The 25,329-nt window shown below is 37.2% G+C and overlaps 1 protein-coding gene across 1 annotated transcript in view; it reads left to right on the top strand.

The window, feature by feature from the left end:
* The window catches only part of LOC148942927 (protein argonaute-2-like), a 205,234-nt gene that overhangs the window by 29,104 nt on the left and 150,801 nt on the right, over nucleotides 1–25,329 (top strand). The window contains exon 4 of the mRNA XM_089102272.1: nucleotides 4,553–4,686. Within this exon, the coding sequence (XP_088958398.1) occupies nucleotides 4,553–4,686 (134 nt within the window). The remainder of the gene's footprint in view (nucleotides 1–4,552; nucleotides 4,687–25,329) is intronic.

The raw sequence follows: 25,329 nt of genomic DNA, 5'->3' as shown, positions 1-25,329 counted from the left end.
ACAGGTATTTGTATCTCCTGAGCTTAAGTTTAAAATGGCCTTTACTTTTCTTTGAAAAACTTATTTTTCGGAAAGTTTTTATAGATTAATTTTTGTTCGTTTTTGATCGCAAAAAGTTTCAAGTTTTTTTGGCATGGGGGGAGGGGGTGATTACTTTCCGATTATTCTTGAATTTAAAAAACGAATATAGAACTTTAAATTTAAATAGAAAGAGGCTTTTTTCAAAGTCTATACGATTACCTCTTTGATAAAAACCTTATATATGAACAATAGACAGCTTGCATAACTTGTGGACAGCGATTGACAACAATGAATGGATTGAAAAAATAGCTCCAATAAGGGTGTTTAGACCATTTCACTTGCTGACACAAAGGGATCACAACTGTTCGGAATTGACCTTAATAGGAATTTGTGTGCCAAAGTAATTTTGCATCTATGACAGAGTATGTATTTTAACCTTATAATTGTGTTCTTCCCATATAAAACCCCATACCATGAGATATGAACCCCCCTTAATAATTTTTGCCCAGGGCATAACTTACAACGCCTACCCCTGGGTCCTGGTGGGCTGTGTCGACACTGGAATTTTTTGTTATCAGAACTATGAACTATTTTAACAAAATGTCTATCTCAAAATTTTTATCTGATGGTTTTAGGGCGTGGATGAGGGAGAGGGGCTAGTTGCCCTTCAATCTCTTTTGACTCTTAAAAAGTGAACAAGAACTTTCAATTTTCAATCAAATGAGCCCTCTCGAAAGTTTGTACGGGCATCCCTTCCATAAGAAATAATATGAAGGATTCGGAGAATCCTTAAATTACAACTCTTGCCCTGAGGGCTTTGGGGGAGTTGTAATCCTCAGATACCTAGTTTCCAGAACTTAAAACTACGTTTAATAAAACGGCTGTCTTAAAATTTTTATTGGATGTGTTTGGGGAAAAGGTGGGCGTGAGAGGGGGGTTAGATGCCCTCAAATCACTTTCGACTATTACAAAGGGCACTAGTCCTCGGAATTTCCAATCGAATGAGCCTTTTTTGAAGTTTCTACGACACCGCTTTCTATAAAAACCTTACATGCCCCCAGGGCATAACTTAAGACCCTTGCACTGAGGGTTTTGGGGGATTATCCTCCTCAAAAACATATATTCTATCTGGAAATCAACTACGCTGAACAAAATGGCTATCTCAAAATTTTGATTGGATGTGTTTTAGGGAATGATGGGCGTGGGGGGGGGCTAGTTGCCCTCCAATCAGTTTTGACTATTAAAAAGAGCACATTCCCTTTGAATTTCCAATGGAATGAGCCTTTTCTGAAGTTTCTACGACAACGCCTTCTATGAAAACCTTATATGCCCCCAGGGCATATCTTAAAACCCTTGCCCTGATGGTTGTGTTGGAGTGTCCTCCTCAAAAACATATTTTCTATCTGGAAATCTACTGGCTTTTTGAATTTCCAATCGAATGAGCCTTTTTTGAAGTTTCTATGACAACGTCTTCTATAAAAACCTTATATGCCCCCAGGGCATAACTTAAACTCCTTGCCCTGAGGGTTGTGGGGGATTGTCCTCCTCAAAAACATTTTTTCTATCTGGAAATCAACTACGCTGAACAAAATGGCTATCTCAAAATTTTGATTTGATGTGTTTGGGGGAAGGATGGGCGTGGGGGGGGGGGGGGCTAGTTCCCCACCAAACAGTTTCGGCTATTAAAAAGAGCACTATCCCTTTGAATTTCCTATGGAATGAGCCTTTTTTTAAGTTTCTACGACAACGCCTTCTATAAAAACCTTATATGCCCCCAGGGCATAACTTAAACCCCTTGCCCTGAGGGTTGTGGGGGATTGTCCTCCTCAAAAACATGTTTTATATCCGAAAATCAACTACGCTGAACAAAATGGCTATCTCAAAATTTTGATTGGATGTGTTTGGGGGAATTATGGGCGTGGGGGCGGGGGGCTAGTTCCCCTCCAATCACTTTCGACTAGTAAAAAGAGTACCATCCCTTTGAATTTCTAATCGAATGAGCCTTTTTTGAAGTTTATACGACAACAGTGTCGTTTAAAAACTTAGAAGTCCCTTAGGCATATCATAAGCTCCTTTACACTTAGGTTGGTAGGGAGTTTCCTTCTTGAAATTATATTTTCTATCCGGAAATCAAAGACGTCCAACAGATTTGCTATGTCAAAATTTTAATTGCAGGTGTATGGGGAAATAACGGGCGTGGGGGGGGGGGCTAGTTCCCTTCCAATTATTTTCGACTATTAAAAAGGGCACTAGAACTCTCGATTTCCAATCGAATGAGCCCCCTTTGAAGTTTCTACGACGGCCCCTTCCATATGAAGTGCCTGTGGGAAAAAAAATAATAATAAAACATTGGAGCCGTATGGCCTTTACTATAGGCAACGCTACAGCGCTGCCTCTGATTTTAAAACACATTATGAAAAAAAAATTCATTTAAAAAACAAAAAAAGTCAGTTTATTTTTGCTTATTTTATCCACAGAAGTTTCATAATAGCTTCGGTAGAGTATTAAAATAACAAGTATTATTCATTTAAAACTTTAGTAAATGGAATAAACTTAGTTATTTATGGGTTTTCCACTGAAGAAAGGTCGGCTATAAACAGGGGATGCCGTTTTGAAAGAAGTATAGATATAAGAAATTATTTAAGGGAAGTAAAAGCACACACTTTGCCATTATTCGTTGTGTCTAACTGATGTCTGGCAACATGACTTTCGTGGCCCGGCAACATTTTCCCACCAGCCTTTGCTAGGTTGTGACCTATATTTTGAGAAATGCTGTCTTGTTGATAATTTTACTAACGGGATTTAATTCCAACACATTGTGACCTTTAAACATCTGTCCCGCGTGTATCTCTATGGTTATATATTTGTGTCTTGAAATGTCTTATATTGCTGCTGCCACAAAAAAAGTAATTTAAAGTAAATTTAATAATTTATGAATTTAAATAATTAATATTTAGTTATTGAGGTAAAGTAATTTAATCTCTAATTTAATTTCTCTGCTTCTCTTTTTTATTAAAAAAAATTAAAATTTTAATTAAAAAAAAAAACCTAGGCTTTGGACATTCTGATGACCGTTTGTCCACACCGGTTAGGGGTACTGGAGTCCGTTATTGCACGTAGAATAGGTTGCAAATTCAAAAGTAAGAGAATAAGAAAAGAAAATAGAAGTGTATCTCTTCCTGTTTCTTTTTTCCTGTGTGTATTTTTAACTTTTCCTATAATTTTTTTTATGCTCATATTTCTTTATTTGCTTTTTTTTTCTTTAACGTTAACCCGGGTGACCTAACCGTGACATGGGTAGTTCTTTTTGTCCCCATGGTGATTCTGTAACAGTATTTAAAAATCGTACAAAGTGATTAAAAAAGCAAAAGAAAGGAATAATATAATTAAGGAAATTTTTCCGCCAGTGAAAAGAACCAAAGAAAATGCAGATAGTTTGGTAATTGTGCACAGTAAGCTATCTACGATGCATGAAAAAAAAAAAGGAGAAACGAATTAAAAAGAAGATTAACAAAAGAATAAAAATAGAGCATCAAAATAGACGACAAATAATGAATAAACATTTCAAAACAAACTAGCCAGCTTATCAAAATATCAAAAAGGGAACTCATTATGAGCCTAGGGTTTTTTTTTTCTTGTAGAATTCATGGCATTTTAGGTATAAAGATCAGTTTTTGAGGAGTGGTATGTATAAATTTTGATATTGCCATTTTATTAAAAATGCTCCAAAGATCACTCAACAAGGCTTTTGAGTTTGATACAAACCACCCGACCCTGGTGGCAAGGGTTTTAAGTTATGTCCCATGGGCATTTAAGGTTTTTATGGAAGGGATGGTAATATTAACACTAGCTCATATGCTTGACAATTGGAAGTTCTAGTTCCCTTTTAATAGCCAAAGGTGATGGAGGGCAGCTTTATCAGGAAAACTCGCACAAATAGCCCTGATTATATTCATGTTTGCATCACTAAATTCCCTATACCGACTTTCACCAATCTAGTTCATACTAATGTAAGCTGTGATTTTGGTCTGGTCTTTTGGGATATGAGATGAGTCGTTTATCAGACATAAACACATGGCTGGGGGTGGGGGTATTTGTAAAGTTCACTGGTATATGATGATGCATGCTAAGTTTCAAAGTCGGATACATGTAAGAATTACATCGAAAAATATCTGGATAATCTGAATGCGGTAAGTCAAAAGGCTCTATGTGTTTTTCTTTATCAAACTTGATGTTTGTTGCTCCCCTCTCTTAAACTTAAAACGCTCTATTATTTGGAATAGTCTATTATCCTTTCCTGCGTTGGATTTAAAAAATACTTAGGGGTTTCTGTTTTCTTCTTATCAAAATTCGTTATCTCCTCGTTTTTCTTAGTCTTGAAAACTTAAAAATCGATAGTTTGTTATCGACATTAATTCCAAATGATCTTATCAGAGGGGAGAACATTACGATATCTACTCTTATAGGCTTTGGCTGCTGGAAAATTCTATCAATATTGCCAAACTTCAATATGCTCTTTTTTTCATTTTAGAACAAGCAGCAAGTCCTGTCCAAAAAAAGTGTTTGGGATTTGGGAGAAAAACAGCCTTTTACAGGTTTCGAAATCCGTGTATGGGCCATTGTTTGCTTTGCTGCACAACAGTCTGTCCAGAAAGACGCTTTGAGGTATTTTAGACTTGATTACCATAATTTCTCGTTTTTTGTTTTAGGCACAGCATATATATATATATATATATATATATATATATATATATATATATATATATATATATATATATATATATATATATATATATATATATATATATATATATATATATATATATATATATATATATATATATATATATATATATATATATATATATATATATATATATATATATATATATATATATATATATATATATATATATATATATATATATATATATATATATATATATATATATATACAATTACAGAACCCCAAAAGCTTTGTTATATAACATTTAGCCTATTTTGAATGGAATGGCCATCTCAAAACTTTTATTAGAGGCATTTCGGGACAATACGACGTGTGTGTATCGGGGGGGGGGTGTATCTGCCTTCAGATCGCTATGACTTAAAAAGAGCACAAGAGCGCCTGATTACCAATCCAATGACCCCCCTCCGAAGTTTTTATGACCACGCTTTCTATAAAAAAAAAACAACTTATATGTCCCCAGTGCATAACTTACAGCCCTTGCTCCGATTCGTTATCCTCAAAACGATAAGTTCCATACCTTTCAAATACGTTGAACAAAATGGCTCAAAAGTTTGATTGGAAGTGTTTCGGTAAATGATGGGCGTGGGGGGGAGTCATTTGCCCTCTGGTCATTTTCGACTAATAAAAAATACACTAGTCCTCTCAATTTCCACGACAAAAATTTCTGCAAAAACTTTATATTCGCTTAGATCATAACTTACTACCCTTATCCTGAGAGATATGGGTGGGGGGGGGGAGGGGTTTGTTATCATCAAAGACTTTCAGACTTTACAGACCTTTCAACTACGTCGAACAAAATGACCATATCAAAACGTTAATTGGAAATGTTTGGGGAAATGATGGCCGTGGAAGGGGGGTGATTCTCCCTCCGATTACTTTTGACTATTAAAAAGGGCAATAGCCCTTTCAATTTCCAATTGAATGAGCCATTTTTAATTTTCTACGACAACGCTTTCTATAAAAAAGCTTATGTGCCCCTAGGACATAATTAAAACCCTTACTCTGAGGGCCCTGGGGGGATTGTCATCTTAAAAGACCTAATTTCCAGAACTTTCAACTACGTTGAACAAAATGACTATCTAAAAATTTTGATGGAACGTGTTTGGGGAAATTTTAGGCGTGAGAGGGGAGTTAGGTGCCCTCCAATCACTTTTTACTATCAAAAAGGGCACTAGCCCTTTCAATTTCCAGACAAATGAGCCTTTTTGGTAGCTTCTACGACAATGCCTTCTATAAAAGCTTTATATGCCCCCAGAGCATAACTTATAACCCTTGCCCTGAGGGGTGTGGGGGGTTCGTCATCCTCAAAGACATAATTTCCAGAACTTTCAACTACGTTGAACAAAATGGCTATTTCAAAATTTTGATTGGATTTGTGGAAATGGTGGGCGTGAGAGGGGGGGTATTTGCCCTCCAATCGCTTTTGACTATTAAAAAGGGCACTAGCCCTTTCAATTTCCAATTGAATGAGTCCTTTTTGAAGTTTCTACGACAACGCTTTCTATAAAAACCTTATATGCCCCAAAGAATAACTTATGACCCTGAGGGCTGTGGGGGAGTGTCATCCTCAAAGACATAATTTCCGGAACTTTCAATCATGTATGGACACAGGGGCTATCTGTAAATTTTTATTGGATGTGTTTGGAGAAATGGTGGGCGTGAGACGGGGTTAGTTGCCCTCCAATCACTTTCGATTATTAAAAAGGGCACTAGCCCGCCCTTTCAATTTCCAATCAAATGAACCTTTTTGAAGTTTCTACGACAACGCTTTCTGTAAAAACCTTATATGCCCCCAGGGCTTAAGTTACAGCCCTTGTCCTGAGGGTTCTTAGGAGGGGGGTTGTCATCCTCAAAGACATACTTTCCAGAATTTTCAGCTACGTTGAAAAAAATGGCTCAAAATTTTCATTGGATGTGTTTGGGGAAGTTATGGGCGTAAGAGGGGGTTGCCCTCCAATCACTTTCCACTATTAAAATTGGTTCTAGCCCTTTCAATTTTCAATCGAATGAATCCTTTTTAAAGTTTCTACTACAACGTTTTCTATAAAAACCTTATATGCCCCGGGGCATAACTTACAACCCTTGTCCCGAGGTCTGTGGAGGGAGTGTCATCTTCAAAGACATAATTTCTGGACCTTTCAACTACGCTGAACAAAATGGCCATCTTCAAATTTTGATTGGATGTGTTTGGGGAAATGGTGGGCGTGGAAGGGGTGTTAGTCGCCATCCGATCACTTTCGGCTATTAAAAAGGGCACAAGCCCTTCTAATTTATAATCAAATAAGCTCTTTTCGAGGTTTCTACGACAACCCTTCGATACGAATTGCCTTGGTCTAAAAGAAAAACCAAAAATAATACATTGTGCCAACGTCGTTCTTTACTTAGGCAATGCTATTGCGCTGCCTACGATGGTTACTTAACCTTGGAAACCATTGCTGTTCACATTTACTTTTTTTCAAGTATGAACAGAATTATAGATTAATTCTTGATTATTCTGTCGTATATTACATTCATGTAAAACTTTTTTTTTTAATTGTACCTTTTCGTACCTTCAAAATTGTATCTTCTCGGTACATAATTTGCGCTTTGGTGCCATTTTTTATTTTGAAACTGATTTTTTCTTAGAAACCCAAATCCTGAAGATGTTACGTTTTTTATCCGAAAAATGGGTTTACAAAAATTGTTAGAGCTAGAGAAGACAGTCATAGTCAGAACGTCTGGAAAAGTTTGTACATCATTCGGATAGTTTGCGTCACTTTAGAAGAGGGTGTATGACGTCACATTCTAGCTTTGCGGCCTCGCATCGCTGGTTAACTCTAAGTTGACAAAGAGGATACAGAGGCAATCTGACTGTCTATAGACATGCAACCGTGAATTACGGTCAGATGTTTGGCTTCAAATTGGTGGTGTTGGGCGATAATTTGATTAAGTGATATATCGATGTTTGATATATCAATTTCGATGTTCCTGATCAGTTTTTGCTCAAATTAATCAACTCTTGGTTTTGCCAAAGTTCAATAAAAAACATTGTAAAGAGAGAGTATTTTGCACAATTTTCCCTAGCCTTTGAATAATGTAAAAACAAACTTCGATGACATGCATGAATATCACAAAAACCTAGATTTGAAATTACTTGGGCTTAGGATAAAGAAATATAAGCTACTGACTATTTTTGGCTATTCGAAATCAGCGGCATTTCAGTGTTTTCCCCTGAGAATCGGTTTTGCGTTTTAATTATCAAGTAAATAAAAACAGATTTTTTCAACAAAGGAGCAACATTAAAACTTAAAACGAACAGTAATTAATACGTATATGGGAGGGATACCCCTTCTCAATACCTTGCTCTTCACGCTAACGCTATTCAGTACTTAAATTTTTTTTTTATTCTAATTAAACCGCCTTTGTGTTTCAGCAGTCGTTCTTCAAGAATTGGGGCAAAAAGTCAAACTTTAGCATAAAGAGTGAGGTATTGAGGAGGGAATATCCCACCGCAGAAAATTTCCTTCCCCAAAAATGTGCGGTTAGTTCCCAATAATAAATACTAGATGTAAGCAAAAACGCAAATTTCATAACTTACATTTCTTTCCCTAGGGGTTGTGGGGGGATTACGGCATCCTTTAGAGGCATGATTATTTTATCCTTCAATTATGCTGATCAAAATGGCTATCTCAAAATTTTGATTGGATGACTTTGGGGAAAAAAGGGGCGTGGGAAGGGGGGGGGTATTTTCCCTTCTATCTTTTTGTTCACTTAAAAAGGGCGCTATAACTTCTGATTTTCGTTTGAACGAACCCTCTCCCGATCTTTTAGGATCATAGGTTCAACAAAATACAAAATTTTCTTCTGGAAAAAAAAACTTTAAAGTAGAGTTCTCTGATATGTTGAATCTAGTCGTGTGGTTTGATTAAGAATTTTTGACTTTCTGGCGGTGCGTCCCCCTTTTCTCGAAATTAAACTTAATTATTTTTATATGTCTGGAATCATAGGCAGCGCATGCTGCCTAAGTAAAGAACGATGTTGGCACAATGCATTTTTTATTGATTTATTTGTTTTTTAGACCAGGGCTTTTCGTATCAAAGGAGTTGTCGGAGAAACTTCAAAAAGGGCTCATTCGATTGGAAATTGAAAGGGCTTGTGCCCTTTTTAACAGTCGAAAGTGATTGGAAGACAACTAACAACCCTTCCTCGTCCACCATTTCCCAAAACACATCCAATCAAAATTTTAAGATAGCTATTTTGTTCAACATAGTTGAAAGATCTGGAAAATATGTCTTTGAATAGGACTTTCCCCACAGCCGTCAGGACAAGGGTTGTAATTTATGCCCTAGGGGTATATAAGGTTTTTATAGAAAGTGTTGTCGTAGAAACTTCAAAAAGGGCTTACTCAATTGAAAATTGAGAGGGCTAGTGCACTTTTTAATAGTCGAAAATGATTGGAGGGCAACTAACCCCCTCTCACGCCTACCATTTCCCCAAACACATCTAATCAAAATTTTGAGATAGCCCTTTTGTTCACCATATTTAAAAGTTCTGGAAATTAGATCTTTGAGGATGACAACCCCCCCCCTCCCCCACAGCCCGCAGGGCAAGGGTTGTAAGTTATGCCCTGGGGGCATATAAGGTTCTTATACAAAGGGTTTTCGTAGAAAGTTGCAAAAGGGCCTATTCGATTGGAAATTGAAAGGTCTAGTGCTGTTTTTCATAGTCGAAAGTGATTTGAGGGCAACTAACCCCCCTCTCACGGTTACCATTTCCCCAAACACATCCAATAAAAATTTTGAGTTTGTCATTTTGTTCAACGTAGTTGAAAGTTCTGGAAATTAGGTCTTTGAGGATTACAGCCCCCCTCCCCCCCACCGCCCGCAGGGTAAGGGTTGTAAGTTATGCCCTCGGGGCATATAAGGTTTTTATAGAAAGGGTTTTCGTAGAAAGTTCAAAAAGTGCTTATTCGATTGGAAATTGAAACGGGTAGTTCCCTATTTCATAGTAGAAAGTGATTGGAGGGCAACTAACCCCCTCTTACGCCCACTATTTCCCCAAACACATCCAATCAAAATTGTGATATTGCCATTTTTTCAACGTAGTTGAAAGTTCTAGAAATTAGGTCTTTGAGGATGACACCTCCCCCCCCACAGCCCTCAGGGTAAGGGTTGTAAGTTATGCCCTGGGGCATATAAGGCTTTTTATAGAATGGGTTGTCATAGAAAGCTCAAAAGGTCTCACTCGATTTGAACTTGAAAGGGGCCTTTTTAATAGTTCAAAGTGATCGGAAGGCAACTAACCCCCCTCTCGCGCCTCATCATTTCCCTAAACACATAAAATGTTGAGATAGCCATTCTGTTCAACGTAGTTTAAAATTCTGGAAATTAGGTCTTTGAGGATGACAAACCCCCACAGCCCCCAGGGCAAAAGTTATAAGTTATGCCCTGGGGGTATATTAGGTTTTTATTGAAGCCCTTCTCGTATAAACTTCAAAAAGGGCTCATTCAATTGGGAATTGAGAGGGTTAGTGCCCTTATTAATAGTCAAAGACGATCGAAGGGCGAATGCTCCCCCATCTGACACCACGCCCATCATTTTCCCAAACACTTCCGATCAACATTTTGATATATCCATTTTGTTGAACGTAGTTGAAGGGTCTGGAAATTATGTTTTTGATTATGACCCCCCCCCCCACAGCTTTCAGGGCTAAGGCTGTAAGTTATGCCCTGGGGGGTATATAATATTTTTATAGAAAGCTATGTCGTAAAAACTTCAAAAAGGGATTATTTGATTCGAAATTGAGAGGGTTATTGCCGTTTTTAATAGTCGAAAGTAATCGGACGGGAATAATCCCCCCCCCCCCGACGCCCATCATTACCCCAAACACTTCCGATCAACATTTCGATACGGCCATTTTGTTCAACGTAGTTGAAAGGTCTGGAAGTTATGTCTTTGTGGATGATATCCCTCCCCCCATAGCCCTCAGGACAGGGGTAATAAGCTATGCCCTTGCGGCATATAAGATTGTTATAGAAAGTTCTTTCGCAGAAGCTTCAAAAAGGGCTCATTTGACTGGAAATTGAGAGGAGTGCCTTTTTTTCTAGTGCCTTTTTTATTAGTCGAAAGTAATCATCGTCCTCAGCAAGACAAAAATATATAAAAGAAAAAAGACTCACAACAACATGCGACCAATAAAAACAAAAATTAAAATTTTTTTAAAGCAGTCCTAGCATCCTTACTTCAGCGAAGTTCAACTAGGACGGATAAAAAGTAAGATAAAACAAGGTGATTCAATGAGATGAAAGAAAAATAATTCAAAAACACGTTCTTATTGCTAATCCAGCCTTTTTGGCAGCTAACCTCAAAGGTCTTTTTGTGACCGGTTCTATGTTAATGTCTATTGGTTTTTTAAAGTATTTTGTAAGATCATTTTTAATTAAACTTGTGTATAGAGCATTTAGTGTATATTTCCCCAAGTCCCTATTTAAGAAAATATTATTATTAATCTTAAGTCTGATTTCAATTGATTCTCGGACTACCTGTTTTATGCCTAGATCATTGCTAATAAGGGCGGATTCATCAAAAAGTATATTGTGGCTAGGATTTACAAAAATATAGCTGCCTAATGCAGAATCAAATGAAACAGTGGAAATATCAGAATTTAGAGCTTTGACTATATCATCTTTATGCTGGTGTTTATTATCTCCACTGTCTTGCAAAAAGATTTCCCTATTGTTCTTCGTGCTTTTGGTTTTTCGAAAATGATCAGAGGACGAATACCCCCTCCGAAGTCCATAATTGTACCAAACACTTCCAGTCAAAATTTTTAGATAGCCACTTTGTTCAACGTATTAGAAAGGTCTGGAAATTATGTCTTTGAGGATAACAATCCCCCCAAATTTCAGGGCAAGGGTTGTAGGTTGTGCCCTGGGAACATATAAGGTTTTTATAGAAGCATGGTCATATAGACTTAGGAGGGGGCTCATTAGATTAGTAATCAGAGGCTCCAGTTCTCTTTTTAAGAGTCAAAGTGATCATAGGGCATTTACCTCCCCCCCCACACACACACACGCCGTATTGTCCTGAAATGCATCCAATAGAAATTTTTAGATAGCCATTCTATCAAAATAGTCTAAATATCATATAACAAGGCTTTTGGGGTTCAAACAAACCCCAGAGATTAGGGGCAAAGGTTGTAAGTTATGCCCAGGGGGTATTTAAGTTTTTTTTATGGAAGGGATGGTTGTTTAACTTTAGAAGAAGCTAAGTCTTTCTCCCTGAAAAAGACTATGCCAATATAAAACGAACAGAAATTGATTTTTAAAAAACTTTCCACAAAGTAAATTTAAAAAAAAAGTGAAGCACTCCATTAAACCAAAAATGAACAAAAAAAGAATCAAGTAATCTGCCAATCATACAACCACCACAAATGAGTATCAATAAATAAATGAAACCCGAAGCAAACAGAAATAACAAAAAAATAAAAGACTCAAAGTCAAGACGAGCAGAAAATAATTTGAGTAGGGTTCTAGAACGCTATGTTTTCTAGAAAGCCAGAATGTAATTTGTAATTTACTGAAAAAAATTCTTTTACATGTTTTCACTTTTATCATAAGCATCGCAATAGCGCTGCCTAAGTAAAGAACGATGTTGGCACAAAGTATTATTATTTATTTTTTTCTATACCCTGGCACTTCCTATCGAAGGAGTTGTCGTAGAAACTTCGAAAAGGGCTCATTTGATTGGCAATTAGAGGGGGTTGTTCCCATTTTAATAGTAAAACGGATTTGGATGGCAACTAGCCCCCCACCACGTCCATCATTCCCCGAAACACATCCAATCAAAATTTTGAGATAGCCATTTCGTTCAGCATAATCTATTTTCACATTTAAAATATATTTTTGAGGAGGACACTCCCCCACAACCCTCAGGGCAAGGGTTTTAAGTTATGCCCTGAGGGCATTAAAGAACGATGTTGACACAATGTATTATTTATTATTTATTTTTTTTAGAGCAGGGCACTTCGTATCGAAAAAGTTGTCGTAGAAACTTCGAAAAGGACTCATTCTATTATAAATTGCAGTGGCTTGTGCCCTTTTTAATAGTCGAAAGTGATTGGAAGGCAACTAACACCCCTTCCACGCCCACCATTTCCCGAAACACATCCAATCAAAATTTTAAGATAGCCATTTAGTTCAGCGTTGTTGATTTCCTAAATTGTGTTTTTGAGGAGAACACTCCTCCACAGCCCTCAGAGCAAGGGTTGTTATGCCCTGGGGGCATATAAGGTTTTTATAGAACGCGCTGTCGTAGAAACTTCAAAAAGGCCTCATTCGATAAGAAATTGAAATGGCTTGTGCCCTTTTTAATAGTCGAAAGTAATTGGAAGGCAACTAACACCTCTTCCACGCCGACCGTTTCTCCAAACACATCCAATCAAAATTTTGAGGTAGCCATTTTGTTCCACGCAGTTTAAAGTTCAGGAAATTATACCTTTGAGCAGGACATTCCCCCCACGGTCTTCATGGCAACGGTTATAAGTTATGCCCTAGGAACATATAAGTTTTTATCTAAATCTTTGTTATAGAAACTTGAAAAGGGGCTCATTCAATTGGAAATTCAAATTACTAGTGCCCTTTTTAATATTCGAAAGTGATTTGAGGGCAATTAACGCCCCTCTCACGTCTACCTTTTCCCCAAACACATACAATCAAAATTTTTAGATAGCCATTTAGTTCAGCGTTGTTGATTTCCAGATAGAAATTATGTTTTTGAGGAGGACACTCCCCCACAGCCCTCTAGGCAAGGGTTGTAAGTTATGCCCTGGGGGTATATAAGGTTTTTATAAAACACGTTGTCGTGGAAACTAGTTCCTCTTTTAATAGTCACAAGTAATTGGAGGGCAACTAATAACCCTTCCAAGCCTCCCCTTTCCCCAAACGCACCCAGTAACAATTTTGAAATTGCCATTTTGTTCCACGGAGTTTGAAGTTCAGGAAATTATACCTTCGAGCAGGACGCTCCCCCACAGTCTTCAGGGCAAGGGTTATAAGTTATGTCCTGGGAGCACATAAGTTTTTATTGAAATCTTTGTCGTAGAAACTTGAAAAAGGGCTCATTCAATAGGAAATTCAAAGGTTTAGTGCCCTTTTTAATACTCAAAAGTGATTTGAGGGCAACTAACCCCCTCTCTCACCCACCTTTTCCCCAAACACATCCAATCAAAAGTTTTAGATAGCCATTTGGTTCAGTGTTGTTGCTTTCCAGATAGAAATTCTGTTTTTGAGGAGGACACTCCCCCACAGTCCTCAGGGCAAGGGTTGTAATTATGCCCTGGGGGTATATAAGTTGTTTTTTTTATAGAAAGCGTTGTCGTAGAAACTTCAAAAATGGCTCATTCGATTGGAAATTTAAATGGATAGTACCCTTTTTAATAGTCAAAAGTGATTGGAGGGCAAGTAATCCCCCTTCCACGCCCATCATTTCCCCAAACATATCCAATCAAAATTTTGAGATAGCCATTTTGTTCCACGTAGTTTAAAGTTCCGGAAAGTATACCTTTGAGCAGGACCCTCCCCCCAAAGTCTTCAGGGCAAGGGTTATAAGTTATGCCGTGGGGGCATATAAGGTTTTTATTGAAATCTTTGTCGTAGAAACCGGAAAAAGGGCTCATTCGATTGGAAATTCAAAGGGCTAGTGCCTTTTGTAATAGTCGAAAGCGGTTCAAGGGCAACTAATACCCCTTTCATACTCACTTTTCCCCTAAACACATCCAATCAAAAATTTTAGATAACCATTTTATTCAACATAGTTTAAAGTTTTGGAACTGAGATCTTTATGAATGACAACCCATCCCCCCCCCACACTCCACGGGACAAGGGTTGTAAATTATGCCCTGGGAGCATGTAAAGTTTTTATAGAAAGCGACGTTGTAAAAACATCAAAAAGGGCTCATTCAATTGAAAATTGAAAGGGCTAGTGCCCTTTTAATAAACGAAAGTGATTGAAGGACAACTAAACCTCCTTTCACGCCCACCATTTCCCCAAACACATCCAATCAAATTTTGAAATATCCATTTTGTTCAACGTAGTCGAAAGTTCTGGAAATTAGGTCTTTTAGGATGATAATCCCCTCAGAGCCCTCGGTGCAAGGGTTGTAAGTTATGCCCTGGGGGCATATAAGGTTTATATAGAAAGTTGTTGTAAAAATTTTAAAAGCGATTCATTGTTTGGAAATTGAAATTGCCGTTTTCAATATTCGAAAGTGAGTGGAGAGTAATTGACCCCTCTCTCACGCCCACCTTTTCCCCAAATACATCCAATCAAAATTTTTAGATAGTCATTTTGTTCAACGTAGTTGAAAATTTTGGAAATTAGATCTTTAAGGATGACAACCCCTCCCCCCACAGCCCTCAGGGCAAGGGTTGTAAGTTATGTCCTGGGGGCATATAAGGTTTATATTGAAAACGTGGTCGTAGAAACTTCAAAAGGGCTCATTCAATTGGAAATTGAATGGGCTAATGCCTTTTTAATAGTTGAAAGTGATTGGAGAGCAACTAACGCCCCTCTCACGCCCACCATTTTCCCAAACACATCCAATCAAAATTTTGATATATTCATTTTGTTCAGCGTTGTTGAAAGTTCTTGAAATTATGTCAAATTAGTTCTCGCTATCATTAATTAGGATGATAACCCCCTCAGAGACCTCAGTACAGGGGTTGTAAGTTATGCCCTGGGGGCATATAAAGTTTATGTAGAAAGTTGTTGTAGAAATTTCAAAAAGGGTTCATTTGATTGGAAATTGAAATTGCCCTTTTTAATAGTCGAAAGTGAGTGGAGAGTAATTAACCCTCCTCTCACGCCCACCCTTTTCCCAAAAACATTCAATGAAAGTTTAGAGATAGCCATTTTGTTCAACGTAGTTGAAAGTTCTGGGTATTATGTATTTAAGGATGACAAACCCCCCAGAGCCCCAAGGGCAAAGGTTGTAATTTATGCCCTGGGGTCATATAAGGTTTTTATAGATAGAGTTGTTGTAAAACTTCAAAAGGGACTCATTCAATTGGAAATTAAGAGGGCTAGTGCACTTTTTAATAGTCGAAAGTGATTGGAGGGTAACTAACCCCCCTCTCACGCCCACCATTTCTCCAAACACATCCAATCAAAATTTTCAGATAGCCATTTTGTTCAACGTAGTAGAAAGTTCTTGAAATTAGGTCTTTGAGAATGACACCCCCCGGAGCCCTCAGGGCAAGGGTTGTAAGTTATGCCCTTGGGGCATATACGATTTTTTATTGAAAGTGTTGTCGTAGAAGCTTCAAAAGGGCTAATTTGACTGGAAATTGAAAGGGATAGTGCCATTTGTTATAGTTGAAAGTGATTGGAGAGTGACTACTACCCCTCTCACGCCCACCATTTCCCAATCAAATTTTGAGAAAGCTATTCAAAATTTTGAGATAGCCATTTTGTTTAACGTAGTTGAAAGTTCTGGAAATTAGGTCTTAGAGGACGAAAACCACCCTAACAGCCCTTGGGGTAAGGTTGTAATTTATACCCTGGGGGCATATAAGGTGTTTATAGAAAGCTTTATTGTTTCAAATAGGGCACGTTCGATTAGAAATCGAAAGGCCTAGTGCCCTTTTTAATAGTCGAAAGTGATTGGAAGGCTTGACATTTTTATAGTAAAGATCGATGTGGGTATAATGTATTATTTTTGTTGTTGTTGTTGTTTAGACCAGGGCACTTCGTATCGAGGGAGTTGTCGTGGGAACTTCGAAAAGGGCTCGTTCGATTGAAAATAGAAATGGCTGATACCCGTTTTAATAGTCGAAAGTGATTGGAGGGCAACTAATCCCCCTGCCACGCCCTTCCTCCCATTTGCCCATTATGTTTAAAAACTAATTGTTATTTCAGGTCAACTAGAGGAGGTATGAAACTAAATCAAACACTACTATTTGTGTCCGGATTTTTAAAAGGGTGGATGTTATTAAAAAATTGCTGAAAATTTTCTTCAGCATACAAATAGCAGGCCAAACTATAAAGTGTTAAAAAAAGAAAAGATTTAAGGCATTATTTACTTTTTCCCTGAAAAGACTTTGGCAATATAAAACGAACAGAAATTAATTAAAAAAAAACTTTTTCCACAAAACAAGTTTTTCAAAGAAAAGTGAAGAATTCCATTCCGTCAAGAAGCTTCTACTAAAACTGCGAAGAATGTTAAACTCTCATTTGATGAACTTGAGCGTTTTCCCGAGATTTACACGTCGATTTCAAAAGCATTTTCTGCACTAAAAGTATCCGATGAAGCTGCTGCATTACCCGGTTCACAGTCTGTCTTATTTGCACGAATTACCGCTACAGAACAGGAGTTACAAAAAACCAAATAATCTATTGTTTCAGAGATATCTCGTCAGGTTTCTGCAAAGTGTGGCGTGAAAGCGCAATTTGGTCTTAAAGACTCTGCTGATACTATAATTAATGAGTTGTATAATTCTGTGTCACTGGAGTTCAATCCATCTTAGACTGTATTGAACGAGAGCTAAAAGCGTGTAGAATGCAAATGCTTAATCTAGAGAATCGAATTGAAAAAATTGAAGTCAAGCTTGACGATATGAATCAAGAAAATATCTTGGACAGTATTGTTTTTAACGGTTTTAAACAAAAGCCAGGAGTTGACCTTAATAGGACTTTGCTCAATGTCCTATCAACACAAATAGGTGTTACTGGTATGTCTTTTGGCGAATTATCCAGTGTTTTCCGGTTTAGAATGAGTGAGCCTCATACTGCTAGTGACAAAGTTGTTCCAGTACTAGTACGATTTGCTAGCAAAGAAGTTGCTCCAAAAGTTTTCTCCCAGAAGTCTAAACTAGCTGGTTCGGGCATCTTTGTGTCGGAATCCCTTACAAAGCGACGTCTTGATTTGCTAAATGCCACAAGGGATAGGTTCGGTGTCAAACATGTATAGACTGACCGCGGCAACATACTAATGAAGTCGTCGGGTGAACTGTCTCCATGGAAAATTAGATCCCTTGGTGAATGCATTTGGAATAGTATTTGTGTTTTTTTTTCTCGTTTTTTTCTCTTGTATTACCTTTTTTGGTCCTTTTTCTTACTACCTTTTCGCTATTTTTGTTATTTTTATTTTTAGTTTCAAAAACTATCGACTCTCAGTCCTGTATTTTCTTTTGCTACTTTTCTTTTCATTTAGAGAGATTTGTTTGGTTCATGTATTTTTCGCTATTTTTGTCATTTTCTTTAATATTATAAAAAAAATTTGATTCTCAGTCGTGCATTTTTTTTTCTTCTTACTTTTTTTTTCATTTAGAGAGATTTGTTTGGTTTGTGTATTTACTTACTTTTACTGCGTCTATCCGTGATTAAATAAAAAAAACAAGTTTTTTAAACTGAAAGTAAGGAGCGACATTAAAACTTAAAACGAACAGAAATTATTCCGTACATGAAAGGGGCTGTCCCCTCCTCAACGCCTCGCTCTTTATTCCGTATATGAAAGGGGCTGTCCCCACCTCAACGCCTCGCTTTTTACGCTAAAGTTTGACTCTGTCTCACAACTTTATTTTTTAAAACAATAAAAAACTTTAGCGTAAAGAGCGAGGCGTTGAGGAGGGGACAGCCCCTTTCATATACGGAATAAAGAGCGAGGCGTTGAGGAGGGGACAGCCCCTTTCATGTACGGAATAATTTCTGTTCGTTTTAAGTTTTAATGTCGCTCCTTACTTTCAGTTTAAAAAACTTGTTTTTTTTATTTAATTTCTGATCGTTTTTTAGTTAATGCAGCTTTTATTTGCATAAAAATTTTACTTTTCTTTTGCTAAATGAATGTCTTTACAAATTAACTTACGTAACTAACTTCTATATTCGTATATTTTTCTTCTGGCAAAAATTCAAAGTTGCAGATTTTTGCAGATATGAGCTTGAAACCTATGTAATAGGGTTTTCTGATACGCTGAATCTGACGTTGTGATTTTCATTAAAATTCTTCCACTTGTAGGGGATGTTTCCCCCTCTTTAAAAAATCGAGTAAATTTCCTCAGGCTTGTAGCCTTTGATGAGTAATACTAAACTTAATAAAATTTATATATTTAGAATAATAATTATAAACCCATTCTTTTTATACATTTTTTTAAATCAAAATTCAGTTTTTAAAATTTTGGATTAATATTTAGAAGTATCGCTTGTTTTTTTATTGTTTTTTTTTATTACGTATATGTTATTACGTATATGAGGGGGTTCTGCCCTTAGTCAATACCACGCTCTTTACGTTAAAAGTTAAAAAAAAATTTGATTCACAAACCCCTGAATCACAAAGGCCGTTTAATTAGAATAGAGAGCTCTTTTGAAAGCACTAAAAAAAAACTGTAGCTTAAAGAGCGAGGTATTGACTTGGAGGAGAACCCCCTCACATACTTTATAATTTCTGTTCGTTTTAAGTTATAATATTCATTCTTACATTTAATTTGAAAAAACTTGGTTTTTTTTTATTTAATTTCTGATCGTTTTTTAAATAATGCTTGGAAATCCGGCGCCCCCTTCATAGAAATTTCCCTTACCCCAATGAAACATCCTCTACGGAAATATTCTCCAGAGTAACTCCCTCCTCTAGCCCCCCTCCAGAAAAAATCCTTCCTGAAAATGGTTGTATACTTCCCAATAACCAATAAATAATGCTGGCAAGTCCGGCGCCCCCTTCATGGCGATTTCCCTTCCCCCATGAAAACTTCCTTCATGAACAGATCCTCCAACATAACCCCCGACCCACCCTTCCCTCCCACAAGCATAAAAAAAACCTCCTGAAAACTTCTGTATACTTCCGAATAACCAATACTATATGTTAACAGTGGGTAAAGTTCATATCTTTTAGCCCTCCCTCTGGGTACTTCGGGGGATTAAGTCATCCCAAAAGACATATTTATCATATTTTCGACCATGCTGAACAAAATGGCTATCTCAAAATTTTGATCGGGTGACTTTGGTAAAAAAATAAGCGTGGGAGGGGGCCTAGTTGCCCTCCATTTTTTTTGGTCACTTAAAAAGGGCACTAGAACTTTTAATTTCCGTTCCAATGAGCCCTCCCACGATATTCTAGGACCACTGGGTCGATACGATCACCCCTGGGAAAAAAAAAAACAAAACAAAAACAAACAAACAAACAAACAAATAAACACGCATCCGTGATCTTTCTTCTGGCAAAAAATGCAAAAATCCACATTTTTGTAGATAGGAGCTTGAAACCTCTACAGTAGGGTTCTCTGATACGCTGAATATGATGGTGTGATTTTCATTAAGGTTCTATAACTTTTAGGGGTCTTTCCCCCTTTTTTTGAAAATCAGCCAAATTTTCTCAGGCGCGTAACTTTTGATGGGTAGCTCTAAACTTGATGAAAGTTATATATTTGAAATCAGCATTGAAATCTGATTCTTTTGATATATCTATTGGCATCAAAAACCCGTTTTCTAGAGTTTCGGTTACCATTGAGCCGGGTTGCTCCTTACTTACAGTTCGTTACCACGAACTGTTTGACTATTTAATGAGCCGATCTTTTCGTCTAGAAGAGGTTTTGTCGGCACCAATACCAACAGATCTTGAACCGTGTATAAACCAAGTTAGACTTCAATAGTTAAGAAATAGTGTTTATGTTCAAAGTTCACAGTTTAACTCCAGGGAAGCTGATTCGTTGCACTTATGTGTCTGGAATTGCCACCTTACTACTTGTTATGAGGATGTGTTGCAATTTCTCTCTGATTCTCAAGGAAAAATTAGTTTTATTGGTATATGTGAAACTTTTTTGAGTCAGGAACATTATTTCTCGTTGTATTCTTTTCCTGATTATAATTTAGAGACTAAAAACTGGAAATCACTTAATAGAGGGGAATTCCGTGTTTGATTTCAAAGTTGTTGTCTTACCAAGTAAGAAATGATATTGATGTTTGGATTGAAGGTAAGTTTGAAAGTTTTTGTCTGGAATTAGATTTGGGAAGTAGAAAACTTTTGATTAGTGTTGTGTATATGCCACCGAGTGCTAGCTGGGAAGAATTTGAGCGTCGGTTTGATCAACTTGCACGTGCGGTGTCTCGTAGAGGTCTAGATGTTATTTGTATGGGTGATTTTAATTTTGATCTGCTTTCAAGGAGGCACACTTGTGCCTCTTTAAAGAGGCGACCCACCACAATGTTAAGCGATTTCCGGTCCTAGCGGTCGCAGAAAGACGGTGGTGATCGCATTTTGTAGCCTAAGCTCAAGCTAAGAAACATGCAAAACTTCACCCCCCTCCGACTTTATCTTCATGGGGGAAAGTGGGCCGGAAGTTTCGACCCTCCCACCACAGCCCCACTTTAACGTTGTCCGATCGAGCTGAAATTTAGAGGATAAGCTTTCCTATGGCCTGGGAGCTTATCCTCAAAATTTCAGCTCAATCCGATCACTCCTTCCTTGTTTTGCAAAAACCAAATATAGCCACTTAATGTTCATCAAGGTATTTTTTTTTATCAGCCACGCCTACAGGCCACAGTTGGCAACGGATCCAGGTGAATGAGGACTCATTCGAAGCGGAATTCGACCTGTTAGGGATTTTTGATATTTTCAGACCGAAAAAATTATCCCCCGAATTTACATTTACGAAAAACCTCGTTTTCCTATAAGAGCCCATGTTAATTTTCCCACCACAGCCCCCCTTTAACGTTGTCCGATTCCTGAAATTTAGAGGATAAGCTTTCCTAGGGCCTGGGAGCTTATCCTTAAAATTTCAGCTCAATCCGATTACTCCTTCCCTGTTTTCCAAAAACCAAATATCAAGTTTTTTTTATCTGACACGCCTACAGGCCACAGTTGGCAACGGATCCGGGTGAATGAGGACTCATTCGAAGCGGATTCGACCTGTTAGGGCCTTTGATATTTTCAGACCGAAAAAATTATCCCCCGAATTTACATTTACTAAAAACCTCGTTTTCCTATAAGAGCCCATGTTAATTTTTGAAATTCCTAAAAGCATAGTATTTCATTATTAAATTAGATCAAAATAGTCCTCTTAACCTGACAAGATCGACTGCAAGCTTCCAAAAATTCCAGCTCTTTCCCAGAAGTTTTTTTTTTGTCGAAAAACGAAAATCTTACTTTGTATTTGCCTGCGTCGAAAATATATCGCAGAGACTAAAAATGATTTAATGAGAGTCTCTGATGGCACAGTGGTCACTATTCCTGTCTGTCATGCGGAAGACCCGGGTTCGATTCCCCGTCAGAGTAAATTTTTTATTTATTGAATTTAAAGTAGTATCTCTTAAATTTAAAGTTTAAAAAAGTAATTCAGTTTCTTTTTTAAATCCAATCTATTAAATCCTTCGGCTCAACAGGCGTCTCCAGAAGAATCACAGTCGGCCCTCATCTTACAGGTAAGTCTCCACTGCTTTGATAACATGCCGTATACCCGCATGCTCGAATAAAAGTTTAAAAAATAAAATCTTACTGTGCATTTTATTTGAGTGTTCAGGAATAAAAAGCATTAACAAAAGAATCTACAAAAGCGGGGGATTTGGGGGGGCGGCAGCCCCCCAACTTTAACTCCTGACACGATCAGCTAACAGTTAGTCAAGCAATAATAAGTAATAAACCGTACAAAAACGTGCAGAAATTATTTGAAAAAAACTACGTTTTCTAAAGAGTTAAAGAGGCTGAGTCACAAGTTCGAACCTTAAAACGTACAGGGATTAGGAGGTACTCTTTAACTCTTTAGAAAACGTAGTTTTTTTTCAAATAATCATTTAATGGAGTGAATCTTGATTATTTTAATTTGATGGTTGCTCATGATCTTTTCCCCCCTGTGAATATTCCAGCATGTGTTACGAGTTATTCAGCCACTCTCATAGATAACATTTTTGTTGGTTCTAAGTATCTGGACCGTAGTTACGCTGATGTGGTTCTATACCTTCGTCCTGACCATTTCCCAGTTGTCGCAACGGTACCTTGTGGCCGAATGAAAAGAAATGAATTAAAACAGTGAAGACTCGGTCGTTAAAAAAAGAGAATTTACAGAGGTTTTGTGAAGAGTTGAGCAGCATTGATTTTAGTGATATTTTAGATATGAAAGATGACACTTCTGGTGAATTTGATCGCATGATGGGGATTGTACAGCCAGTATATGATAAGACTTGCCCATTGAAATGTTTGAAACACCATAAGAATGAGCCCAGGAAACCCTGGATAACTACAGAAATTCTTGAAGCGTCATATTTAAGAAATCAATTGTATGTTGATTATCTAAATAGTGAATGTGCCGAAATTCTGGAAGAACTCAAAATAATACGCAATAAAGTGAACTCGATGATTAAGGAAAGCTAAAAAAGAATACTTTGTGAATCAATTGGGTTTAAATAAGCATAATACTAAAGGAACTTGGAAGGTTATTAATGATCTATTGGGAAAGAAGAAAGAAGCTCCACCCAATTCGCTACTGATTCAAGGAGAAACTGTTAATGATGAAACGATTATGGCTAATAGATTTGCTGAGTTTTTTTCAAGTATTGGCCAAAATGTACAGGCGGAGGGACTGAGGAATTCTAATGATGATTTCCTGGAGTATGAATTTGTGGATGATAGAGGAATTTGGAAGTGATTTTGAATTTCAGCCGTGTACTGAAGACGAAATTCTGAAGGTTGTGAAAACAATCAAATCTAATTCAGCAGTGACAGATGGGATTAATGTTAAAACTTTTAAGTCAGTAATATGTTATTCACTACTATGCCTCGCCCACATAATTAATTTTTCCCTCCAAACCGGCTAATTTCCTGATTCACTTAAAAGGGCAAAAGTCATCCCCCTTCACAAGGGTGGTTCTAAGCTAGACATTGAAAATTATAGACCTTTATCAATCCTACCCCTGCTTTCAAAATTATATAACGGGGATGCTAAGTGAAACCCAGTTCGGCTTTAGGAAAGGTCACTCGACGTCGGACGCCGTGAATTCCCTATGTGATACTCTGAATAAATGCTTTGAAAGTCGTGAAATTCTTTTGACTAATTTTATTGATTTTAGAAAAGCATTTGATACAGTGGATTTATAAATTTTTCACAAACGTCTTCAATCCTCTGAAGTTCATTGTAACTATCCTAAGTGGTTTGATAGTTTTTTGAGCGGCAGATCCCTTCAAGTTCTAGTAAATGGTGTTTTTCTCTCCTTTTCAAGTGAAGTGTGGTGTACTCCAGGGGTCTGTCTTGGGACCACTCCTGTACCTTGTGTATGTTGACTCAATGCGTTTCTACTTACCTGAGTGTTTTATTACAATTTTGCGGATGATACTGCTCTAACTGTGTCTAGTCAATTCATTGATGATTTGTTTGGTGAAAGTAAATAGGGTTTTAAAGTCTTTTTTGTATTTACAAGTTTGAGCCTTTTGTCAGTAAATGTTAAAAAAAAATAATTAATTTTATGATATTTCGAAGAGTTGGTAAGCAGCCCAGTGTTGATGGAGAGGTATTTTTTTAATAGTAGGGCTTTGTCACAGGTGCATGAAGTGCGTTATTTGGGTTTCCAGCTTGATTGTAATTTGGGTTGGATTCCCCATAGTGATCTTGTTGCAGCTAAAAATGCTAGAGGTCTGGGAATTTTGCGCCGATTAAAGCATGTTTTACCATTATCAGTTCTTCTGTTACTATACCATACTATTGTTGCGCCCTATATTTCTTATGGCTGTGTTCTTTGGTCAAGTAATTTTTATGCAAATTTTAAAAGAATGCAGATTCTTCAAAATAAAACTGTACGTCTCCTTGTTAATTATGTGGAAAATGTGAATGATACCTCGCCGTGTTTAAAGAAATTACGTGGGCTTCATATTGGTCAGATTCGTGCTTATCAACCTGCTGATTTTGCTTATCGATGTTGGAATGATCTATGTCCTGCAGCTTTTACTGATTTTTTTTTGTCGTGTAAATCGTTAGCTCCACAGGTATGCGATTAGACAGGCAGATAATTTTGTTGTTGAGTGCCGAGACACCACACGTGAGTAGTAATGTATCTATATATTAAAAATCCACATTGAATTACACGTGAATATGCGTGTAGTCTAACCGGTAAATTGGCTTACCACGGGTCAATCACCTATTACTATGAGCTCTACATGGGTTGGCAGACAGGTTTTATATTATGACACTAATTTTTTGGCGGTCAAACTCATTGATACATGTTTTTTTTTTTTTTTTTTTTAACTGGTATTTTTTAAAGTAAGCACATAGAAATTTGAATAAAAACTTGAATTTAGGACTTAAATTCCATTCGTAGTATATATGAATCCAATTAATAATAAATTTATTGTGACCGCCATTTTTTGATCTTGTTAGGTGGGTCTAATCTGGTTTTGGTTCGTTATTGTGAGAGGGTTACTCAATTTACATCTTGGTGTTAACTGGGCGATGACTTAGTCTAATTGCGTAGGTACTAAAGGTACATTTGAAGGTGGAGAAAAAAAAGGGCTAATTAGTGATTGGATAATTTTAACAAGAAATGACTGAAGTGTTTTGGAGGAGATGGGATGAATGTGTACTGTATAATACACAAGTGATGATTTGCACAGT

The sequence above is a fragment of the Artemia sp. Qi Xiang Cuo genome, chromosome 16 (assembly GCF_049724085.1).
Source record: "Artemia sp. Qi Xiang Cuo chromosome 16, ASM4972408v1, whole genome shotgun sequence".
Lineage (NCBI taxonomy): Eukaryota > Metazoa > Arthropoda > Branchiopoda > Anostraca > Artemiidae > Artemia > Artemia sp. Qi Xiang Cuo.
The sequence above is the reverse complement of the archived record's forward strand: the minus strand, read 5'-3'. Positions and strand labels throughout refer to the sequence as shown.